The sequence below is a fragment of the Ixodes scapularis genome, unplaced genomic scaffold, assembly GCF_016920785.2.
Source record: "Ixodes scapularis isolate PalLabHiFi unplaced genomic scaffold, ASM1692078v2 PGA_scaffold5__190_contigs__length_132052651, whole genome shotgun sequence".
Classification (NCBI taxonomy): Eukaryota; Metazoa; Arthropoda; class Arachnida; order Ixodida; family Ixodidae; genus Ixodes; species Ixodes scapularis.
In genome coordinates, this window is record NW_024609880.1 from 98,752,422 (window position 1) to 98,773,414 (window position 20,993).

Below are 20,993 nucleotides of genomic sequence, written 5' to 3' on the forward strand. Positions count from 1 at the left end.
TCTCAGTTTTTTTTTTTTTTAACGTTATATATTTTTTTTTTATGTTCTTTCTCAGTTCTTCGAACGTAACTTTTTTTTTTTGTTTTGGAAAAGGTTTTTTTATATGCTGAAACGAAAGATGAGAAAGAAACGCTAAATCTTTCTCGTCTTCTAGGTGAGTATTAAAACGACTGTTGTTAGCAAGCGGTGGTTAACCCTTGTTACGTCAGTGTGTACTCGACCTTCGCGCTATTTATTTGTAGTGCCCACTAACCATTCCAAGCAAAGCTCGATGTTCTGACGTCCCCGCATACGCGCTCCCATCTCCTTCTCTCCTCAATTTCAACCCGTATTCACATGCTTTGATTATTCGAAGTATAGACGATTGCAAGCTGGGCGACTGGCCGCCGCCATGTCTCTGCTCGAGCAGGCACGCCCGTGCGATTACGAGCTTGCCAAAGCTACGTTCACCCGCGCCTTGCACGCGCTTGCACGCATGGGGCACCACTTGTGGCGCCATGCTTGCAATTGTCTATAATTGATACAACGGAGTCTGAAACGAATAAATATATACAGCGAATGTCTTGTCATCCCGCTTTACCGCGGCGACAGCGGTGAACAAGCACGTGCAGGGCGTCATCCTCGAAGCGATACAGCACTGGGAAGAGCAGACATGCCTGCGGTTCCGCAGGGCATCTCTCATCAACCTCTGGTACATCAACTTCCGGACGGACAGTCAGGGGTGAGTTGCTTGCGCCATCCATGTTGCAGCTAATTCGCACTACGCGTTACATGCACGTTATGTGCGAAACAAAAATATGCCTTCTTTTTCCTTTTCACTTTTTTTTTCCCACTCTGTCGGCATTGTACGTTAAAACGTGACTCCAACTGGTATGTTTTGTCCCCTTGGGGACTTTCCTTAAAATCATTATGCCAAATTATTCTTACGCGCGTGCATCGGAATTCCTGGAAGATGGTAACAAAACCTGTCGCAGAAGTCGCAGTTAAGTGCTACGCTGGTCGTTCGACGAGTTCCACGTAGTACGTTGTTGTATTCCTTTTCCGGTCCCTCTCTCGTAACACATTCTGAAAAATGGGTAACGCCGATATAACCCCTCCTAAATAAAAAATAAAATAATAAAAACGTCTTCTTTACGTTTTTTCGTTTTGTTTTTGTTTTTCTGGAGATTATTGCGGTAAACAGGTTAAACACGAATGTGGCGTCAGAGTTCGGCTTCTTTCTTACTGGACACGAGTCTCAGCCGAACGCTGACGCGACACTCGTGCCCAATCCGCGCCCCGCGTTTTTTTCTTTAGGTGGCAACACTATGTCGGGTGCATTGTTTCACGGCCACACTCAAAAATGGCGTCGTCTGGTGGGAGGAAAAAGAGGGAGAGAAGGGTTTTCCCTACGGAGAGGAGGAACCGGCCTGTGGAAAAGAGGTCCGCGTAGCTTTTTTTTGATATGCAAGAGCTTTAGTTGCTGGTCAGGTAGTGTTGATCGAGCGAGGGCACATCCACAGGTGCCACATCTCAGTGAGAGCACCAGTCGTTCGGAAGAAATAAACCCCCGGTGCAAGCCCACGAAACACTGCATGCAATCTTCTCCAAGTCCAAGCGCAATATGCGTAAGAAACCGTGCGACTGTATTTGCCTGCAGGTGCTGGTCCCAGGTGGGAATGGAAACGCTAGGAGCTCAGGATCTCAATCTCGGACCCGGATGCGAATTCGTGGGTTCCGTTTGTGCCCTCTCTTTCACGTTGCGTGCAGCTCTCAGAACTCTCCGGATCGGAATCTATACAGAATTCACCTGAATGCAATCATGCACCGTGACTCGTACCGCGACTTCTAACGAGAACGTTACTGGGTGCCGCTATGATCACATGATCGCTTATACGCCAATAACCGGGACAGCTAATGGGATAGCTGACCAGAAGCTATTTTAGCGGATTCTCCGTTAAATCCGACCTATATTACTTCCGTCTTAACGCTTCCGCGTTTCGTTTTTGCGCCTCGCCAAAAAGAAGACAAAAAAAAATCCTACATAAAAAGACAAAAAGGAAAAAAAAGACACGAAGTGTCAAGGAGCAAACGAAAATAAAGTCGGCGGCGGTGACGACCGAGTTACACTGGGCGAAGCGATGTCCGGCGTGTGGTCCAGGATTCATCGATGGAGCACTAAAACGATTGACCATGTTGTATTAACCTGAGACTGGGGTAGAGAACCTGTTTCGCGGGCTGTGGTTTGGAAACCCCTGGTTTCCAAACCACAGCCCACTCTGTCACCAGCTTCGCTCGGCTCGTAACCATTTTGTCCATGTGAGAAGTAAATTTCTGTCGGTGTCAGGTCAAGGACCCCAGTAGATGCCCCGCCTCAAGCGAGAGCTTTATGGCTTGGATACGACTTCGCCGCACGCGCAGTCGATGCTCGACAAAAGGCATCGAGCGCGTGCTGGGGGAGGAGCATCGGCGCTGAGACGTTTCGGTGGCGCCCCCTTTCGGTTTCCGTTCGTGACGTCACTACCAGGATTTGCCTCGCCGTGACTGGCAGGATTCGCTTAGCCGTGAACCGGCGATTGGGCAGGATGATCAGCATGCAAGAAGCTATGGTTGGGCCAATCACGAATGCCGATCACAGGGACGCTTTTGGTGTTGCTGTGATGGACACGTCAGAAGGCCGAGCTTTGATTGGAATGATTAGTGGGTAGATCCATAGAGTTATTATAATGTAAAATAGTTTGTTGTTGGGCGAGTTGGTGAACGTTTGGATACATGGTTTTGCGCAAAAAAGATGGACACAAGAGGTTTGCGCTCGTGTTTCTCTCTTGTGTCCATCTTTTTTGCCCAAAACCATGTATCCAAAAGTTATTATAATGTACGCTGGAGGTTCAATTGGAACTATGCGACTTCCGAGAGGAAAATTGAAGCAGACAGCAGCCAGTTTACTTTTACGGAGCTCCTGTGCATTCCTACGGGAAAACGCGCGCGCATTTTGTCTTTTCGCCCGAAAATAACGTGGAACGTTAATGTTATTTGAGTCGTACCGAATAGTTTGTACCTTTATTAACGTTGTAAAACTGTAACTGCTTTAATTAGCGTTTTTTTTTTCTTCATCAGTGAACGATGTTTAACATCGCTATATTTCAGGCACAAACACATGTGTTCCACAGCAGGTGTGTGAAAACGAGCGACAATTTTAACCAAAATAACAACCGAAAGGAATGTAGAGTGTGTTCATGGTTCGCCAGTATTCCGGTGACGCTTATCAATTTCTAATATGTCAGTCTTGTCACTATGTGAAATTGACACCATCTAGCATGTTTACGAGCGATTAAAAACATTCAAAACGTAAAGAATTAAATATGTGGGCTATGAAAGGTGTCTTTTTGTTGTTTTCTATGCCGGTCAACCTTTATCGGGCACTCTTCTTCAAATATTTCGAGCGTGCGAACGATGTTTTGAACGTAGAACAAGCATCTTCGCACAGAGCAGAAAGACTAAATCAGCACTTATTGTACATAGGACTATATTACGTGGCCTTCAATCTATTTTGATCATACATGCACAGGGAGTTACTGATCTATAGTCCGTTGCAACTCAAGAAGGTAGGGCGAGGGTAAGACGGGCCGGAGAGAAGGAAGCAGCCGGAACGCTAAAGAGAGAAGGAGGTTTCCCCCTCTATTTTCCAGCGTTCCATCTGCTTCCTCCTCCCCGACCCGTCTTACCCTCGCCCTACCTTCTTGAGTTGCAACGAACTATAGTGTAACTGCGTAGTTCTTGCCGTCTCTCTTGGTTTTCCAGATGTCCTTCCTTCGTTTGGCACGTATACCCCCCATACTGAAAAGCGCCGACGTCCTGCTCGCGGTAACAGTGTCGGACAGTGCACATAAATACATGTAAGAAGCCGTTTTCGCGCAATTTTTAACGCAATTAATTAAAAAAAAAAACAACGCCGAATCAATTATTTTGTTTGCCTGACCGACAAATGTTCCAAGCTTTTGGGGATATTTGCTTTTATAATCGAGTGCAGGGAGAAAATACACTCACTTTTTCCCATTGAAATGCTTTACCGGAAGTCACTTTTCGACTGGTTGCTGTCGGCTTCCTATGCAACAGCACACTAACGCTAGTTGAAGCGTAGGCGTAAATTATAGTAGCTCTATGGGTAGACCTAAATCTAGCTCCCCTTGCCTCCACTGCACTCGTCGAACGCGTTAGAAAAACACTGCAATAAAAAAAAAAAATCTAAAAGGCCTAATGGGACAGATATATTAAAAAAACAGTTTGCCACGAAAAAGATTTTTTTTTTTTTTGAGCCATATTTACGCCGCTAGACGCAATCTAGGTACAGAACCGTCCAGTGCTTACAAGGTGCTTGCTTACATATCTCATTGACTGGAGAGATGGTTGACGTGTGAAAGCTTAAGTGGTTGTAAATTTGTACTGCCGTGCCGTAATAGTATTTTAATCGACATTTTTTTTATGTTTGAGAGCAAATAATCAAGATAGAGTCAATGCTGTTTTCAAATGTTTTATAATATTGCTACTCCCGCTTTTGTTTAAAGCGTTAACAAAGTGGCTCTTGCATAATGGAACGCTAGAAAGCCGCTTTCATGGCCGCGTCTTCTGAGCGTTGCAGAAGTTTTTAGACGGCGTATGAATAGCAAACGGACGGAGATGAAAATGGACGCCGACGCGCAGCTTTCGTGTCCGAGTCTCACGGGCATTGCAGACGACGATAGACGGTGGGGAAATAGCAGACGATGCCGGAGGCTGCCGCGCCTCTGCTCGCACGACCAGCAGGCGGTGTTAGACTTCCAGACTAGGCGCACCAGATGTCGCGAAAACGGCGACACTACGCTTGTTAGCGTGTTCGGTCGAGCAACCAAGCCAGTGCAGTAGTAATGGCCACTGATTTCTTGGATTTGAAGAGCGGGCCGTGACCTCCACCTAAATTGCGTCTAACAACGTAAATATTGAGCGAACTTTTCTTTTCGTGGCATAGTTATTTAAAAAAAGAATGCGTGTCTCAAATAGTTGTTGTTGTTTTATTGCAGTGTCTTTTTAAAGGGATGGTGAACCGAAATTTGAATTTCAGAAAAAACAATGCAGAAGGTGTAGGCGGGACGCTACAATCCCTACAACACTACTCGTAAGGCGATATCTCGAATGGACAGCCCTATTTTTGGAAAGAGAGTTCGAGATTGAACGAGGCCGACGAGGCGCGTGACCGTGAAGATACCTAGTTTCCTCCTCTCTTCGCTTCGCTCCCTCAAAGCAGCGAGGCGGAGAAGACGCGAGGTTGTTCCCGGAAAAACATGACGTGAATATTTCTGTCAAATGCGCCTCCTTTTCTAGAAGAATACGGCCATCCGTTTGAGATATTGCTGTATGAGTGATGTTTTGGTGTTTGTAGTATCCCGTTGCACGCTTTTGCCGCGTGTTTTGTGGAATCCAGATTTCGGTTCAGCATCCCTTTGAAGGGATACTATAATGAAATTTCGACGCTTATTTCTTGGCCTATTCGTGTTCAAGTGAGCATTATCACATCAGACACACCAATCTCTTGTTGAAAAAGACACGAAAAGGAATTTTAAAAGGAGTTAAATGACTAGCAAAGAGCACCCGGTGGATATCGCTAACGCCTCCTTTGTAACGCCCGTTTAGGAGCCTTGACAGGTAGTGACGGTAACTGTCTCGCCTCCGGCCACGACGAGAGAAGAGCTGAAGGAGGAACTCCCCTCTCCCCGAGTCTCTCTTTTTGTGTGTCCCAGAGGTCGCTATTGTCCCTCTAGAAGATTAAAGAAGATTTACCCGTCACTCAAACTTCGTACAAAGGCAGCTTTGGGGTTACTTGTGGTGGCCCGATCGCTGGTGTGCTTCAGCTGCTTTCAGCGGATGCTACGAGCCATCGGGGCCTATCCAAGGCCGTGTGAACGTCACGTGACCTCAGAGAGGGAGCACAGCAACGCGCGGAAAGCGTATCACGGGCTACGTTTACAGAGCGGGATTGGCTGGGATAGTTCGCTGCGTCCGGACGCAAGGTCCCGAGACAAACTACGTCACGATTGCGGCGGACGTGACGTGCTCTCCGCTGGCTGCTCTCCGAGCTTTTGCCAGAGTTTGCCGTTTATAACGAAAAATACAGCCTTCAGGCTCAAAATACAAACGTGCGATTGTCATTTACGAATATTGTGGATCCTTTTCAGCCTATTTGTGAACACGACGGGTATGTTTCAAATTTCATTGAAGTATCCCTTTAAGGCCCAACCACATGGGGCGTTTTTTTACGTGCTTTGTCCGCGGCAGCGTCACATCGCGTCGGCCAGACGTCGGCGTCGGTCCGCGCATCGCATTGTCGTGGGTGACCTCGAGCTATGCGCGCCGACGCTGACGCCGGCCGAGGCGAGTGAAAAAAACGCCCCATGTGGTTGAGGCTTTATGGTACGTTTACACCTGAGAAGAAATTCGCTGCCGCGGGAGCGGATCCGCTCCCGGCGGCGGCGGCGACGAGCGGGTTGCGTTTACATCTATTTCCTTCGAGCGGCGGCGGCGGCGCCGGCTGCGGCCGGCTGTTCTCGTAACGTCCCGTCAAATATGACGAGGAGGCGCGAGAGTTCCCACCTCGACTGTTTTCCGGCCAATCCCGGGCGTTGCAGCACCCGGAAGAACGACTACTCATGACGTAGACAGCGTCGCGCTGAGCAAGAATGTCACATCCGGTCAGCGAAACGCCTCGTTCGGCGGCAGAAATAGATGCCGGACCTAAACAGCTCGCCGCCGCGTTTTCCGCCCAGCGTTTCACCCCAGCGGCAAAAGCTGGGCGGATTCGCTGGCGGATCCGCAAGTGTAAACGTACCATTTGAACGGCGAATGCCGGCGTCAGGCGTAGGGCTATCGCCTTCGAAGGCGTTTGACGAGTGCAGTGGAGGGATACAAAGGCAGTTAGCTTTAGGTCTACCCACTAATCATTCCAATCAGAACTCGGCGTTCTGTCTGACGTCTCCTCCTCTTTCTCGACGCACAAAGCGCCGACTGCATGCCGGTGCAGGTAGTAGGAAGCAAATGGTGGCGGACAGCAACAGGAGAAGCTGAAAGACGCCATTTTGTTTCCGCAAATCGTGCTTCGACATGCATGTTGGTTGCCGTCGCGCGTAAAAGAAGGTTATCAGGGGTCTTTAGTGAATAACACCGCCCCAACGCCGGCCATCTGTGAATCTAGCTTTGCCAATTATCGGCGTCGTTCTGTCGCGCAGACGCAGGTGGTGATCCACGAACTGGGCCACGCGGTGGGCTTCTTCCACGAGCAGTCCCGCTCGGACCGGGACTCGAGCGTCCTCATCCTCTGGGAGAACGTCCCGAGAGACACGTACAGCCAGTTCACGCACACCTACGACATCAACTACGACGTCCCGTACGACGTCACCTCCGTCATGCAGTACTCGCAGAGTGCAAGTCACCTCTCGCTATTTTATTTTTATCGTATTGTTAATGCACTGTGAATCGCGATTGATGCTGCCTCATCCAGATCATATAGGATAGCGCTCGATTTGATTTCTGGGAGCAAAGGATCTAAGACTTCAAATGGTCGTTTGCAGTCGTGTGGTCGAAAGGATAGACAGAGATGTCTTCGCTAAACCGAAGGACTAAAAAATTGCGGATTGCTATGGCAACGGGGCAGTTGCAAACGGCTTAAAACCCTGTCACCATAGCAACCGCACAACGGCACAATAATACAAAAAGAAAAGATGCCACGCAGATATTTTGGGTGATAATGATCTGTCGGGCATAAAGAGTGAGCATTGGCTGGTGGGTGCTGCAGATGTCGTGAACAGGCGTTTGCGTTGCCTCTGGTGAAGCAGATAGATCTTGACTCTTGAGTACGTGGCTGCCTGAGTGAAAACCATGGCGGGTTTCAGAACTCAGCGACCATCGGCACATTGCTGAACTCGCCTGTTTCTAAAAACGAACATCGCCTGTCTCTTCATCCGTGGAGTTTGTTCACCAGTTTGCCTGCGCTTTTTCACTTTCATCGTCTGTCTCTTCGCCCGTTCATGTCCTGTCTTCGGCAAGAAAACCGTACAACCTTTTTTATTATTATTATTATTAGCAGTGCGACAAAGCAAGAACCGTCTTTATGATATATCTGGTTCTTTCCGTGATGAGTTTGCGGAATTACATTGCTTTGTGTTGACGAGCACCATTGATGTCGGCCGTGTTCATCCACTCTGAAAAAAAAAAAGGTGTACTCCCTTTTGTCCCATATAATACACCCCAAAATTTCAGTTTGACGTATAACGCACTAACGATACTGACGGCCCCAATTTTTACGAAAGTATGATTTATTAAACAGCTAAAATACGTATAAAAAACAGAAAAAACACGTTTTTTTTTTTTACAAAAAAATTTTTTTTTTTTTTTTTAGTTACTAACGCGTACATTAGTTATTTAAAGAAGTTGTACCACTCGGCTATCAAGCCGCTCGTGAAAGTTGATACCGTCGGTTCGAAGTCAGTGCGCTGTACGTTTTGGGATGTATTATATGATATACCTTTTTTTTTTTTTTTTTTCTGAGAGTGTGCCATGCTCTATATTGGCGCTCAACGTGGGGACCGGAATGACCAGTATCGGTTTCGATGGTTCCCTTTGATGAACATCCTCCTCAACACCTTCGCCATCTTTCCCTGTCAATTCGGAGAACCGAGAGTCTATCTGCTTTAGAGATGAACACGTTCTCAGTGATATGATTCTTCGTAAAGCATGGTTCTTCTGGACGCTCGAGTACAAGAAGTACGGGAAAGACCCAAAGATCAGATACGCCACCGTTGCACGGACCGAAATCGCCCGTGACCAGGGTGCCGATCCTCGCAGGCGTTCAGCCCGGACCCGTACGAGAAGAACACCATCGTGACGCTGGACCCGCACATGCAGCTCCGGATGGGCAACAAGCAGCTCAGCTTCCGGGACCGCAAGCTGGCCAACCTGATGTACACCTGCTCCGGTACAGGGTCCAGTATACTACGCGCTCTAGCTGTTTCATTAACATGGCCAACTTTTCCAGCCACAGTGCGATAGGCCAATACCATGCATAGAAGGCAAGGCCTGCAACGAGCGAATATTACCTCTGGGAGGTAATATTTACCTCTTTGGTGCCCCTTCGAGGCGAACTTCACCTTGTAGCACCGCATTCCTAGTGTCCGCTGCGCCTGAGGAGGTAACAAGCGGAGCGCTTCCCCCCTGGCCGGGAGGAGGGTGGTAAAGGTGGTCTGTTACCTCCTTTTGGTCCCCTTTTTTCTAAGAGTGTATGCACGCGGCGACGCCGAGACGGATGCCTCTACTGCTTTGCGGCTACTCTCGTCGAGCTTTAGCGTGTTTGCTGCTTGGGGCGGGTCGGTGAGCCACTTACGATGACGTCATTCGCAGGACTTGTCTTCTACGTGGTATTGGATAGGCCTGGCGCGGACGGCATCGTTGCCTCGTCGCTGTCCTGTGCATTTCGGCGGTCGTTCTCTCTCTCTATATATATATATAAATATATTTTGTTTTCTTTTTTTAATCAGGCAGTGCGTTGTAAATGACGCGTGCAAAACACACAAACACCCAGCAATGAACGCGCCCTCATACGCTTTTATGGAAAGGTGTTACGCGATACTTCGTCGGAGCATTTGCCCGTGCATCCTATTGTTGTCGGATATATCGTTATCGGACGGCAATGGTGTTAATCAAGTAACGCAGCAATTTCTAAGCACGTGTGCGTGTTTCAAACTACAGCCTCGAAAAAATTAAACGTATAAAGTGCATCCAACTTTTTTCCTTCGCGAAACACGTAATATTCAAAACTCGTATTTTTGCAAAGAAACGAAAGCGATGGCGGTAACGTGGTCGCGCAATGCGGGTGGAATAGTTCCGTCAGGTATATCTGAGGATGGAGGTGCGATGTGGGGGGCGGATTTAGAGGAGGGGGGGGGGGGGGGTCCGGATGTCCTGACCCCCCCTCTTGATTTCTGCAAGTGTAAAATTTAGGGCGTAAAACGAAGGAGAGGGGGAGGGGGTTCCTAAGCATATGGTACGCTGACCAGCACCTGCCCCCCCTCCCCCCCCCCCCCCTCAGGAAATTCCTGCATCCGCCCCTGGATGTGGTTAATTCTCATAGACGTCGTGGTTGTCGTCGTGGATGCCACAGACGACCACAACGAGTGCTCGGCGATGCGTGAAGTGGGTGAGCGCGGTGGAAGTTTCTAAAACCATCCCACATTATGCGTAGCGACTGGGTATACTGCCAAAGCGGGATTTCGTGTAACGCGAGTACTTTTTGAAAACAAGTGTTTGAAGCAGACGACAGGAAGGCTGTCCCTTCGTCGCGTCGTTACTGCCGGGATGCGGGGGCTCCCCTCTTTTCTCCCTCCGCGCCGCGCGGCCGACGGGAAAACCCGACTTCGCTCCCCTCACGCCAAGAGGGAAGAAAAGAAGGGTCTTTTATAGCGGAGACGACAGCCCCCGAGCTCGAAATCTGTGCAAAGTGTCGCCCGTTCAAGCTATCGCTTTAAAAAAGTTACAAGCGATTTTCGGTTCGACCTTAATGAGAAAATAAAGGCCAGCGAAGCCCACGAATACAACGGAACGAACGGTGTCAGCTTCTAAAAACGGACGCCGTCTTCTCATCGTAATTTTCAAAGGTAACCTGTATACCTTTGGAACCTGAAATCTGACGCAAGCACTTCAAAAGGAATGTAGACCAAAGGAGCGAACCAGGTTATGCATGCCCCAAGTGAAACGTGCAGGGTCAGGACTTGGGATCGCGAGTTGAGTGATCCCTCGGCGCTGCAGTTTTCGCCAGGGTCGTTCACGTCCGTTGCCTATCGTTACCTATCTATGGGGTAACGTTGCCCGATAGTTAATCGATGGCTAACGTTACCCAATGGGTAATGTTATCGCAGACTCGTGCCCCAACATTGTAGACCTGAAGTGCGAGAACGAGGGCTTCCTGTTCAAAGCCGCCACGGCCCCGGCAAGCGAGCCTTGCACGTGCGTCTGTCCTCACAACAGCCAGGGGGAACGCTGCGAAGATCTCACTGAGAGCTACTACGGTAAGCCGACCAGGATTAGGGCAGAATCAGTCTTTTCAGTACCAGGAGCAGGCACGGAATACCACCATCTACAGCAACATAAATTAACATGCACGATGTTTTCTTTTTGTATTTTATATAGATGAGTTGTGTCCAGAGGCTGCCCGTTGACGCTGTGAGCGTCAACGTACAAGAATATGTTGATCATTGTTACCAGTGACCATCACCGACTTGTTATGCCTAATTCACTTGGTCCGATTCTGCTTGCGATTTTCAGTATCGACGTCTACCATCTCAGCTACGGTTTACGCTTTTGCAGCCCGAGCGGCGTCGCGACTGAAAATTGCGAGCGAAATCTCATCAAGCGACTCAAGCACTAGCGTACATACTGCGGCGTCCACGCGGAATGAATCGCCACATGTCACATTATTCACGCGAAGTTTTGCGGTGTAACGAGCCTCGGTAATTTCGCTGACGCCGCTCAAGGAGTCAGACATCGCCAGGAAGACGTAGACTCAACAATTTGAACGCGAAAAAAGGCAGGGGGACTCACACCGACGCCAACAACATCGCATTTCAATGGTTTGTTTATGGGCGACGGCGAGCTTCTTGCCCATACCCCCATCGCGAATGCGCGGCGCCAATGGCGTCCGCTAGGGGCGCTTCGGTTTGTTTGTAAACATGAGTTGGTGTATAGACCCTTTCAGGCAACATTTCATGGGCGCCGCCATCTTGGCGTCACGTGACCGTGCCGCCATAGCCGCCCTTCAGTTTCTCGCCGTTCCTCCGCGTTGTGTGCTGCACCGGGCCCTACCGGAGCTTTGTTTTCACGTTCTTTTACGTTCCGCGTTGAAATCGCGTGTTTTCTTTAGGTCTTTTCGATATTTCGGGCTTTCATTTAATTATTTGATATCTATATTTCAACATATCTCTTGTATTTTCTTATTTATGAAATGGAATCGGACAGCGAACGGATCGACGATACACGATTATGGCTTCAGAGACCATGTAAGTTCATCCCATTCTAACATTTTTCTCGCTAATAAAGGCAGTCAACACCATTGCGACATATGCAAATTTCAACTGACGCAGTAAGGCTATCCAGTCGTGCTTCTCGCTGCATGTGCGCGCTTGTTTCCGTAAAGCCGACCCGCATGTAAGCGATTTAGCGTGCGACGACACAGCGACGGCGACAACGACGAGAGTCAGCGACGAAGATTTCTCACTGCCGCCTGTTGCATCGCTCGGTTTTTTGGGTTTTTAGAAAACGTCGCTCACCGTCTTGGTCGCTTGCTCCCGTCGCTTCCATGCGGTTTGCCTCGTCGCGCGACTGCCCGAGCGACAGCGAAGGGGGTCACCGTCGCTTGTCTCGTTGCTCGCCGAATCGCTTGCACGCGGTTTTTACTTAATATCGAGGCGCTAATGGTTCATTGCTGTGCGCATGGAAATTAATTGAGTATAAACCGCATGTAAGCGATTTGGCGAGCGACCAGATAAGCGACGGCGACCCGCTTCGCTGTCGCTCAGTCAGCGCGCGACGAGGCAAACCGCATGGAAGTGACGGAGCAAGCGACCAAGACGGTGAGCGACGTTTTCTAAAAACCCCAAAAAACGAGCGATGCGACAAACGACAGTATTTGTAAAAAAAAAAAAAAAAAAAAAAATCTCCGTCGCTTGTTTCCTCGCACGCTGAATGACCGACATGCTTTACGGAAACGAGCGCGCACATGCATGCGAGAAGCACGACTGCGATAGCCTTACTGCGTCAGTTGCAATTTACATATGTCGCAATAGTGTTGACTGCCTTTATTAGCGAGAAAAACGTTAGAATGGGATGAACTTACATGGTCATTGAAGCCTCATAAGTATCGTCGACCCATTCGCTGTCCGATTCCATTCCATAAATAAGAAAATACAAGAGCTATGTCGAAATATAAATATCAAATGATTAAATGAAAGTTCTAAATGGCGAAAAGACCCAAAGAAAGTGCAAGATTTCAACGCGGAACGTAAATGAACACGAAAACGAAGCTCCGGTAGTGGCCTGTGCAGCACACAACGCGGAGCAACGGCGAGGAACTGAAGGTCGGCTATGGCGGCCCGGAAAGCGCGCGAAGGGCGCGCCGACTGGTGGCAGCTCGAGTAACTGACTCGCTGAAAGCGTCTATAGCCCCGCACGTGCACTCTTTGGAAAACGAACCACATGCGAGTACTCATTGATCCTACAGAAATCGCAATTATGCTTTAAACAAATCTATAGTTTAACCAAGAAAAAAAAAGCGATTAAGTTTAGGGCGTAGTGTGATGAATTCACCGGCGACAAATGTCACTCCACAGGCGTCCCATCGTGCGGCGGTAACATCACGAGCGAGGGGACCTTCGAGACCCCCGGCTTCCCCAACAGGGACGTGAACTACGAGAGCTGCACCTGGTGGATACAGGTACGATATCCTTCCGAGAGCCTAGATTGAACATAGGGTCCGTATCACACTACGGGGAGCGCAAAATTGGTCGCAAGTGCGCGTGCGCTGCGTTTTCGCGTGTCGAGGAGGAAAGCAGGCGGAAAGGTGGAGGCGTTCGCAGACGATCAACGCGCGTTTGTCACCACCTCGCAGCTCGCGCTACAAACGCGGCTCATAAACGACTTGACCTCGATCGAGCTGGTGGGATAATCCTAGTCGTGACGTCACAGATAGGAACCATAAGATGGAGCCACCAAAACATATGTACCACTTGGCCAATACTCCGCCAATTTTTAAAGGTTTAACAGGTTTAACAGGTTAAAGAAACACTAATGCCCCCATTTTTTGTTTTGTTTAAAACGATGCAAATTGTAGTCAAAGACACAAAAAAAAAAACCACAGCGCAAAAAAAAAAAAAATATATGTACATATATAAATTTTCCAGGCGGGCGCGAGCCTTCTTATTTTTGGCGCTTTTCTCTCTCCCTGGCTGCGTACATCCAGTCCTCTCTGGAGTACGCCACCAGAGGGGGCCTGGACTGAGGCCCCCTGCTCATATTCTTCGGGCCTAATAAAGTTTCATCGCTCTCTCTCTCTCCCTCCCTCTTCTCACCTCCTCGCTTCTTTTCATTAGTGACGTAAATGATTATGAAATTTATAAGCTTTGTAAGCGACATTTCTTTAATGTTTCATAATGGCACTCGTGAAACATGCTTCTTAACACAATTGCGAACGCACTACGGCCATTCGTTTTGAAATACCGTAAATTGGAGTCCGCATTGATGTCGACTCTTGGCTTTTTATCCTCCCTCGGAAACCATGCCGGCGTTAACACATGCAGTGAGGATGACCGGTAAGGTCGGGGGATCCGACGAAGCTCTCCCTTTTTGGGCACCCGACGACATCTTAGACTTCGAAAAGGAAATCGTCAAACTGTCAAAAGAACTGGGTTTGGTGTCTGTGTACCGTAGTTTCGGTTGTGACTCCGCCGGGGCAGCCTTTCATTCAGAACCGGCGCAACGTGGCTTCTCACGTCGTTCACAAAAGTTCGCTGCGCGTTCTCTTCTACCTCACACAGTTTCAATGAATTTTAGATCGCTGAAAGGGCCCTAAAAGGACTTCAAACTCGAAAGTGAAGTGTCGTCTGCTCACAGCGATAGGCGGCAGGCACGGAGAGGGGCGGTTGATCGCGGGGCGCTTGCGAACACGACCCTTCGGGTGGGTACGTTTCGGGAGGCGCAAGAGAAACTCGAGTTGCAGGACGACTCAATCTTTGACGTCACTGCACTTGCGCGGATCGCGCGGAAACTTCAAATTCGGCTTTGGGAATTTTTTTTTTTTTTTACTTTATAAATACTGAGTTTTCAAGTTTCGAATTTTGAGGGTTAATGTCCAGGCATCGTTTTCAATCGTTTCAAATAATAATTTAAAAAAAAAAAGATTTTGTCCTGCCAGTGCCCCTTTCAGGGTTCAGGGAAAACTTCTCACCCCCTTTCCACTTTAGCAGAGCGAAGCAGCGAACGTGTCGCTTCATCTCCAGTGTTCGTTCTGCTAAAGTGGAAAGGGGTCGAGGAGCTTCCACTGAACTCGCACCCCCCCCCCCCCCTTCTACACACACACACACAAACGCACACTACTGTACACACACTCCACACGGCGCAATGCCATTGATCACGCGCGCTATGACGTCAAACCAATAGCTGCGCCCCGTTGTTACTGACCCTCTCTTCTCCCACAGCTTTGCTACGATGCAACCAACATAAACACGAGCGGGCAAGATCCCTGCAGGTTTCCGAATAAGGGGGAAAGGGGGGGGGGGGGGGGGGGGGCTTTGTATGGTACTTTACGGTATATGCTTAATAAAATAAAAATGCAACAAAAAAGTGCAAAGAATATAGAACGCTCGATCCTCGCAGGCTCCCGAAGGCCAAGTGGCACAACTGACGTTCGACGAGTTCAGCTTCGCGTCCAGGCTGGACGCACCATCCAACAAATACGACGGAAAATGCGTCTACGAGAGAGTCGAGGTCCGGCTGCGAGACCGCTACCGCGGAGAAATGTGAGTCTTACAAGAGAACAGCCGCGGAAGATCGTCCCCGAAATGTTGTTATCCCGGTTTGAGGATGCAGCGAATTATAATCATTGACGGTGCGAGTCCGGCAGGAAGGTCTTTCAGAAGCGTCGGAGGCCTCCAGCGCGAGATTTATAACACTTCGGCGTCTCGTCAGCTTCGATTCAAGCGTGCACGCGCAGCCAGAGCATGATGGAAGGCAACGAGCGCCTACTTAAGGCAGGGGAAAAAAATCAACATTACACCATTAACTTTGCATGAAGGAAGGAAGGAACAGAAAGACGGAAAAGTTACCTGGGTACTCGTATCGGTTGGCTTATCACTCAAAGGATACCATTTCAGTGGAACAGACGTTAGGCGATTTCATACTAGAAACCCAAGATTAAATACACTCAACAATATTTTCCACCTCTTCGTACATTTTTCTTCCTTTTATTTTCTAAGCACGTCCGTGGATCAATAAGCATCAATAACAAAGGACGCAGCCCGCTCGAGAAGCAGTGGAGCATACTCCACTGCTTCTCGAGCGGACTTGAGACTCACGTGATATCGCATGTGATATCACCTCAGTCTCAAAGGAAGCAGTAGCAAGGCGAACTAGAGCTCTGCACGGGCCAACCCGAAAGGCCGGGCCCTGTCCGATGGTCGTACCGGGCTGGGTCGGGCCGGATAGTAGGCATTGTTCTCGTGCCCGAGACGTGCTTTATTTCCCACTGTCGAGGCACCTTCAGCCGGGCCGGGCTCGGGACGGGCCAGATCAGGTAGGCATCCCATCGGGCTGAGCCCGGGTCGGGTAAGTCACCAGGCCCGGTTCGATCGAGTCGGGTTTTAAACGGTAGGCCCGTGCAGTGCTATGAGGCGAACATGAGAGGGTGCGGACTTCATTCCCCTCGCAAACGATATGCCTCGAATGAGCTATTTTCCGACGAGATGAAGGAAAAACCAATTTGCTATTGAGAAAGCAGGCTGCACGAACAAAAAGGTACTTTGTCTCACGAGTCACAGGTGACGTCGGTGGCGTTTCTTTTGCGAGTGCTGATAATAAAAACACCGGCTAGGTGGCGCACGCTGCCTGTCGGATTAAAAGGGTTAAGCCGTTCAGCCCAGAGCCGTGTATAGAGAGAGTTTGGTCAACGGGAGGCGCGGGCAGAGCCAGGGCGTGCACCAAACGCAGAAAGTGGGCTTGACGTGTTCTCTGGGCCAACCAGAAGCTCCAAAAAAACCCTAGCGGTGGTACCGAGAAACTGTTTTCATCAAAGGCATACGTTGGTATATGGTTTTAATAAGCGCGTAAGAGCAAAATGTAGTAACTCTTCATGGTTGAAAATAGGGTGCACATGATGTTCCGATCATGATAATGCAGAAAGCTGTAAGAAACGAATGTGCCGCTCAACTCTGTTTTGCTCGGACAGAGTGTGACCGCTGGACGGCAGATTCCCAGCCCTTGGCGCTTGGCGTACGGATTATGCCGATCGGTCCGCTAGTCGCGCTCTTCCACCATGATTTTGGATGACCATGATTGAACATCACTTGCACCATATTTTCAGTCACCGAGAGTTACTCCGACGCACATATTAAGTTTGTTTCTCACGACCACCGCCAGGGTATTATTTCCGGCTTCTGATTGGCCACATTTGAATTTGTGAAGACGCCCTGGAACACGCCCAGCCCGCTTTCGGTTAATGGCGCCTCCTCATTTGTCTCCTATACTTCCGAAAGAATGGCCAAACTCTACATATACGGCTCTGGTTCAGCCTAAGCCGTTTTGGTGTGTTTATGTTTGTCTAGGTACCGTTAGTAGCGTCAAATCCGCCAAAGCACGTCCACCGTGCCTTGTGCTACCCTTAATTGTGAGCCAATGGGGGTGAAGCAGTGAAATGAACGGCACTATTAAAAGCGATTGGCGACGACGCAGTCGCTCTTGGCACGTGGTTTTCGCGTTCGCACAATGACTGTCGGCACTTGTGAAAAACGCGAAGCATGAATTTAATCGAGGAGCTTTAGTTCAGTCTAAAGTCACTGGCTAGGATTCAGCGACTTTATCTCAGCCTAGTTCAGCCACATTAATTTATCCATCCATCCATCCCCCTCTCCCCTCCTCCTCCTCCTCCTCCTCCTCCCCCCCCCCCCCCCCGAAAGTGATGTGACGAAATTCCAACGAGTGCAGGTACTGCGGCACCGACATCAAGCCAGGACAGCAGATGAGCTCGAGGACATCGGACGCCGTGATCATTGTGAGCCGCAAGCGGAGCGTGGAGGGCAAGGGACTCAGGGCGACGGTTCATTTCGTGCACAAAAACGGTGAGCAGATTCCCGGAAAAGGAAAAATTTCTTCCCCGAATTCACTTTTATAGCGAACGTTTAGTGGTCTCATTTTTGCGTCAAAACAGGTCACTTCATTCACAACTCCAACACTCTTTTCTCTGTTTCTCATTCTGGCCGCCAGACTGTGCCGTGGTCGCATCAAATCAAAATCTGCAGAACGGCGAAATGTGATTGCAAATCTCCGGTCTGCAGTTTTCATCACCCCACCACTGTGGCCAAGTTAGCAAGCTTCTTACGAAGCTTGACACTGAAACAAATTGACCGTGCTTACACCGCGATGAAGAGCTTTTTGCCTCAGTGACGTTCCGTGCCTCCCGTGCGAGCCATTTCTATAACCACGTACAATTGGTTCGAACTAACTACTGTATAAATTATACGACGATGGTGTCTTTTGCGCACGCTACTGTAGAGTATTTTCAGACGTACCAGAAGAGGGCGTTATTTTGCGAGAGGTTATCTACAATGCGGACGCTCGTTCACTCTGGCTAGGTGGCGCAAGCCACCGCCCAATTAAAAAGGGTTCAGCCGTATACCCATCCTACTACTCATCGAATGAACACACACACACACACACACACACACACAAATTGCGCTCTGCCAGTGTTTGCTTGTGTGTATCTAAGGATGAGGCCGGCACGAAAATCGCGGAAAACTTGGCACTTTGTGAACTAAGGCTTGTGGGGAACGAGGAAAGACAATAAAGATGGCTGGGGGTCGAACGAGGAGCGTGGCACGAAGAGGCTAGTTCGAACCTTTCCAAGTGGGCAGTCGTAATTTCGTGCTTCGTGTATTGGCGTCCAATGTGTGACCCGAAGAAACTTTCCGAAAGTGAGCTGCCCCTACGGACCAACGCGCTGTTTACAAAGAAACCCTCGCGAGGTGTGGGCAGACACGCAGTTTCCGCACACGTGTGCACTGCGCGTGCGCAGGAACCAGATTCCCGTCAAGTGGAGCGAGTTTGGTCACCTGCCTTGAGCATATATGTATTCGATAGGAGCGCTACGGTAAGCGTTCGGCGAGGGCTCGAATCCAACCACACGCCTCCTGCCTAATGAATGGATGGATGTTAATGCATACCTTTGTAACGGGCAGTAGCTTGCGCCACCTAGCCTATAACATTGGTGATGGCCAAGAAATGACAACCCCCAATGTTGCTTGATGGGGTTTTAAAAGGAGTTTATTGCACACTGCGCGACAAACGTTAGCGCGAACACAACGTCGACGCATTTTTGCGCGAACTAGCTAAAAGGGCGGGCATCAAAATTTACCGATTAGGTTAGTGTCCTGACTGAACACTTTGCAGCACAGTGCTAGTAGGTTTGGTAGCTAATTGACTCTAAGAGAAAAAACAAAACCGGCGATCGGTTTCTCACACATTGTGCGATCAGTTTCAGGGATGGTCGACGGCATTCAGAACATCGTGAGCGGCGCCATCAGCAGCGCGAGCAACCTGGTGAGCGCGCAGATGACCGGCAAGTAAAGGCCGCCATTGGGTGTCCTATAGCCGACTCAGGCCTGCAGATGCGCAAAGCCACGTGGGGGTAAAGGAACCAATGTACATACAAGTTACAAGCAATAAAAGAAAATCCACGAGTATATAAGAGATGGCTTTTCCATGTTAGTCTGGAGTGCACCCCTGAAAAGAATTTTTTTTTTTAACTGTTTGGTTGGGACACACGTGTCAAAATAAACTTTACGCGATAAAAAGAAAAAAAAAAGAAAAGATTGAAGCACGCCTTGAAGAGTTGACACTTGTCTTCCATGTTTTTCGTTACGTGGGTGATTATTTAGTCATTCACCCGATCTCAGTTTCTTCTGATTCTGTAGTTCAAGCCTTCACTTCTTCGTCCTCAGACCTGAATTTCACAAGGGAAGACAGCTCAGGCGATGGTCTCCAGTATCTCGATCTTCGTCTGCATCTTCTTCCGACCGGCATTTGTTGGGCCTTCCAACAACGATCTCAGAAACCTATCCTTCCATTCTGCAGTTCCCATTCTAAACTGGTAAAACATGGAATCATCCGGTCTCTCCTGTCATCTTCTCGCACCAAATCATGTTCTCACTTTGCAAGCGTCAACATTGCAAAACAACAAGAACGTCTCCTCAGAGCAGGTTATCCGCAAGGTCTACTGAGCACCATTCTTGTTCAGTTAATTCTAACCACCCAAAGGCCCCGTGCTCCACGTAGTAAGCCTTCACGCGTTTTCTGCATTCCCTATGTGCACAACTCGGCGCAATTGCAGCGCGCTTCAACGTTTCGGTTGTCTTCTCGTGCAAGTTGCGCCTGAAACAACTGTGCAGGCGCGTGAACAACAACGAATCCTTCAAAAGATGTTCTATCAAACACGCTCATCAGACCGTTGCCTGTGAAGAGGGGGTGGTATACTCCATCCCTCTCTCCTGTGGCGACCGATACATTGGACAGACAGGTCGTTGCCTTAACACGCGCCTACGAGAGCACGTCCTCGAGGTCTCTCGTGCTTCGGACGACACTTTTCACCCAATAGTGGTTCATCAACGCCTCTGTACGAACTGTGAAGCCCGGTTCCAGGACACCTGCACGATTGGGAGACATAAGAACAAGCTCGGGAGAGAGATCATTGAGGCATACAAGATAGCCCATGACGATCACAACATCGCTGCCCCTTCTCTCGCCTTGTCCAGAAATGAGATCAACTACCTGAAACCAGAGCTGGATTAGCCAAAGGGCGCTCTATCTCAATTTGTCAATAGTGTTTTTCTTTTTCTTTCTTTCTTTCTGAATTATTTATCTTCCAGTGTATTGGGTGTAAATTTGTGTTTTTTTTTCCGGGTGTATATAAATATATTAATTTCCGCATCTTCCTCTTTAGTCTCAAACGTTAGGAAGATGGCACTATTGAAGGAGACACCAGTAAATGTGTGTTGCTAGTTGAAAGAACTGTGCTGTCTGTCCTTGTCCTTAAGTGTCTTTATTCTTTCTTTGACAAAACACAGACAGGGAGAAACAGAGACATACACACCGCTGACTATCAACTAAGACTTTATATTTATTTTTCATCACCTCGACCCAAAGATTCACACCTAAAGTAATGCCAATGAATCATCTTA

General features: G+C 48.9%; 1 protein-coding gene across 1 annotated transcript; it reads left to right on the forward strand.

Moving 5' to 3' along the window:
* Nucleotides 1–1,342: 1,342 nt before the first annotated feature.
* LOC115309546 (blastula protease 10-like) lies at nucleotides 1,343–19,383 on the forward strand. The gene is made up of 9 exons (XM_042294285.1): nucleotides 1,343–1,422; nucleotides 1,640–1,709; nucleotides 7,236–7,430; nucleotides 8,851–8,980; nucleotides 10,917–11,066; nucleotides 13,383–13,486; nucleotides 15,424–15,566; nucleotides 17,746–17,879; nucleotides 19,292–19,383. Exons 1-9 carry the CDS (start codon nucleotides 1,343–1,345, stop codon nucleotides 19,381–19,383), a joined length of 1,098 nt encoding a protein of 365 aa, XP_042150219.1.
* The last annotated feature ends 1,610 nt before the right edge of the window (nucleotides 19,384–20,993 follow it).

What these genes read in the sequence shown, in the direction of transcription:
- LOC115309546 (XM_042294285.1), top strand. Translation starts at nt 1,343, where the DNA reads ATGGCGTCGTCTGGTGGGAGGAAAAAGAGGGAGAGAAGGGTTTTCCCT. An exon ending in GCTGCACCTGGTGGATACAG is followed by an intron (nt 13,487 to 15,423) that starts GTACGATATCCT and finishes CGATCCTCGCAG; the next exon opens with GCTCCCGAAGGCCAAGTGGC. An exon ending in TCATTTCGTGCACAAAAACG is followed by an intron (nt 17,880 to 19,291) that starts GTGAGCAGATTC and finishes TTGTGCGATCAG; the next exon opens with TTTCAGGGATGGTCGACGGC.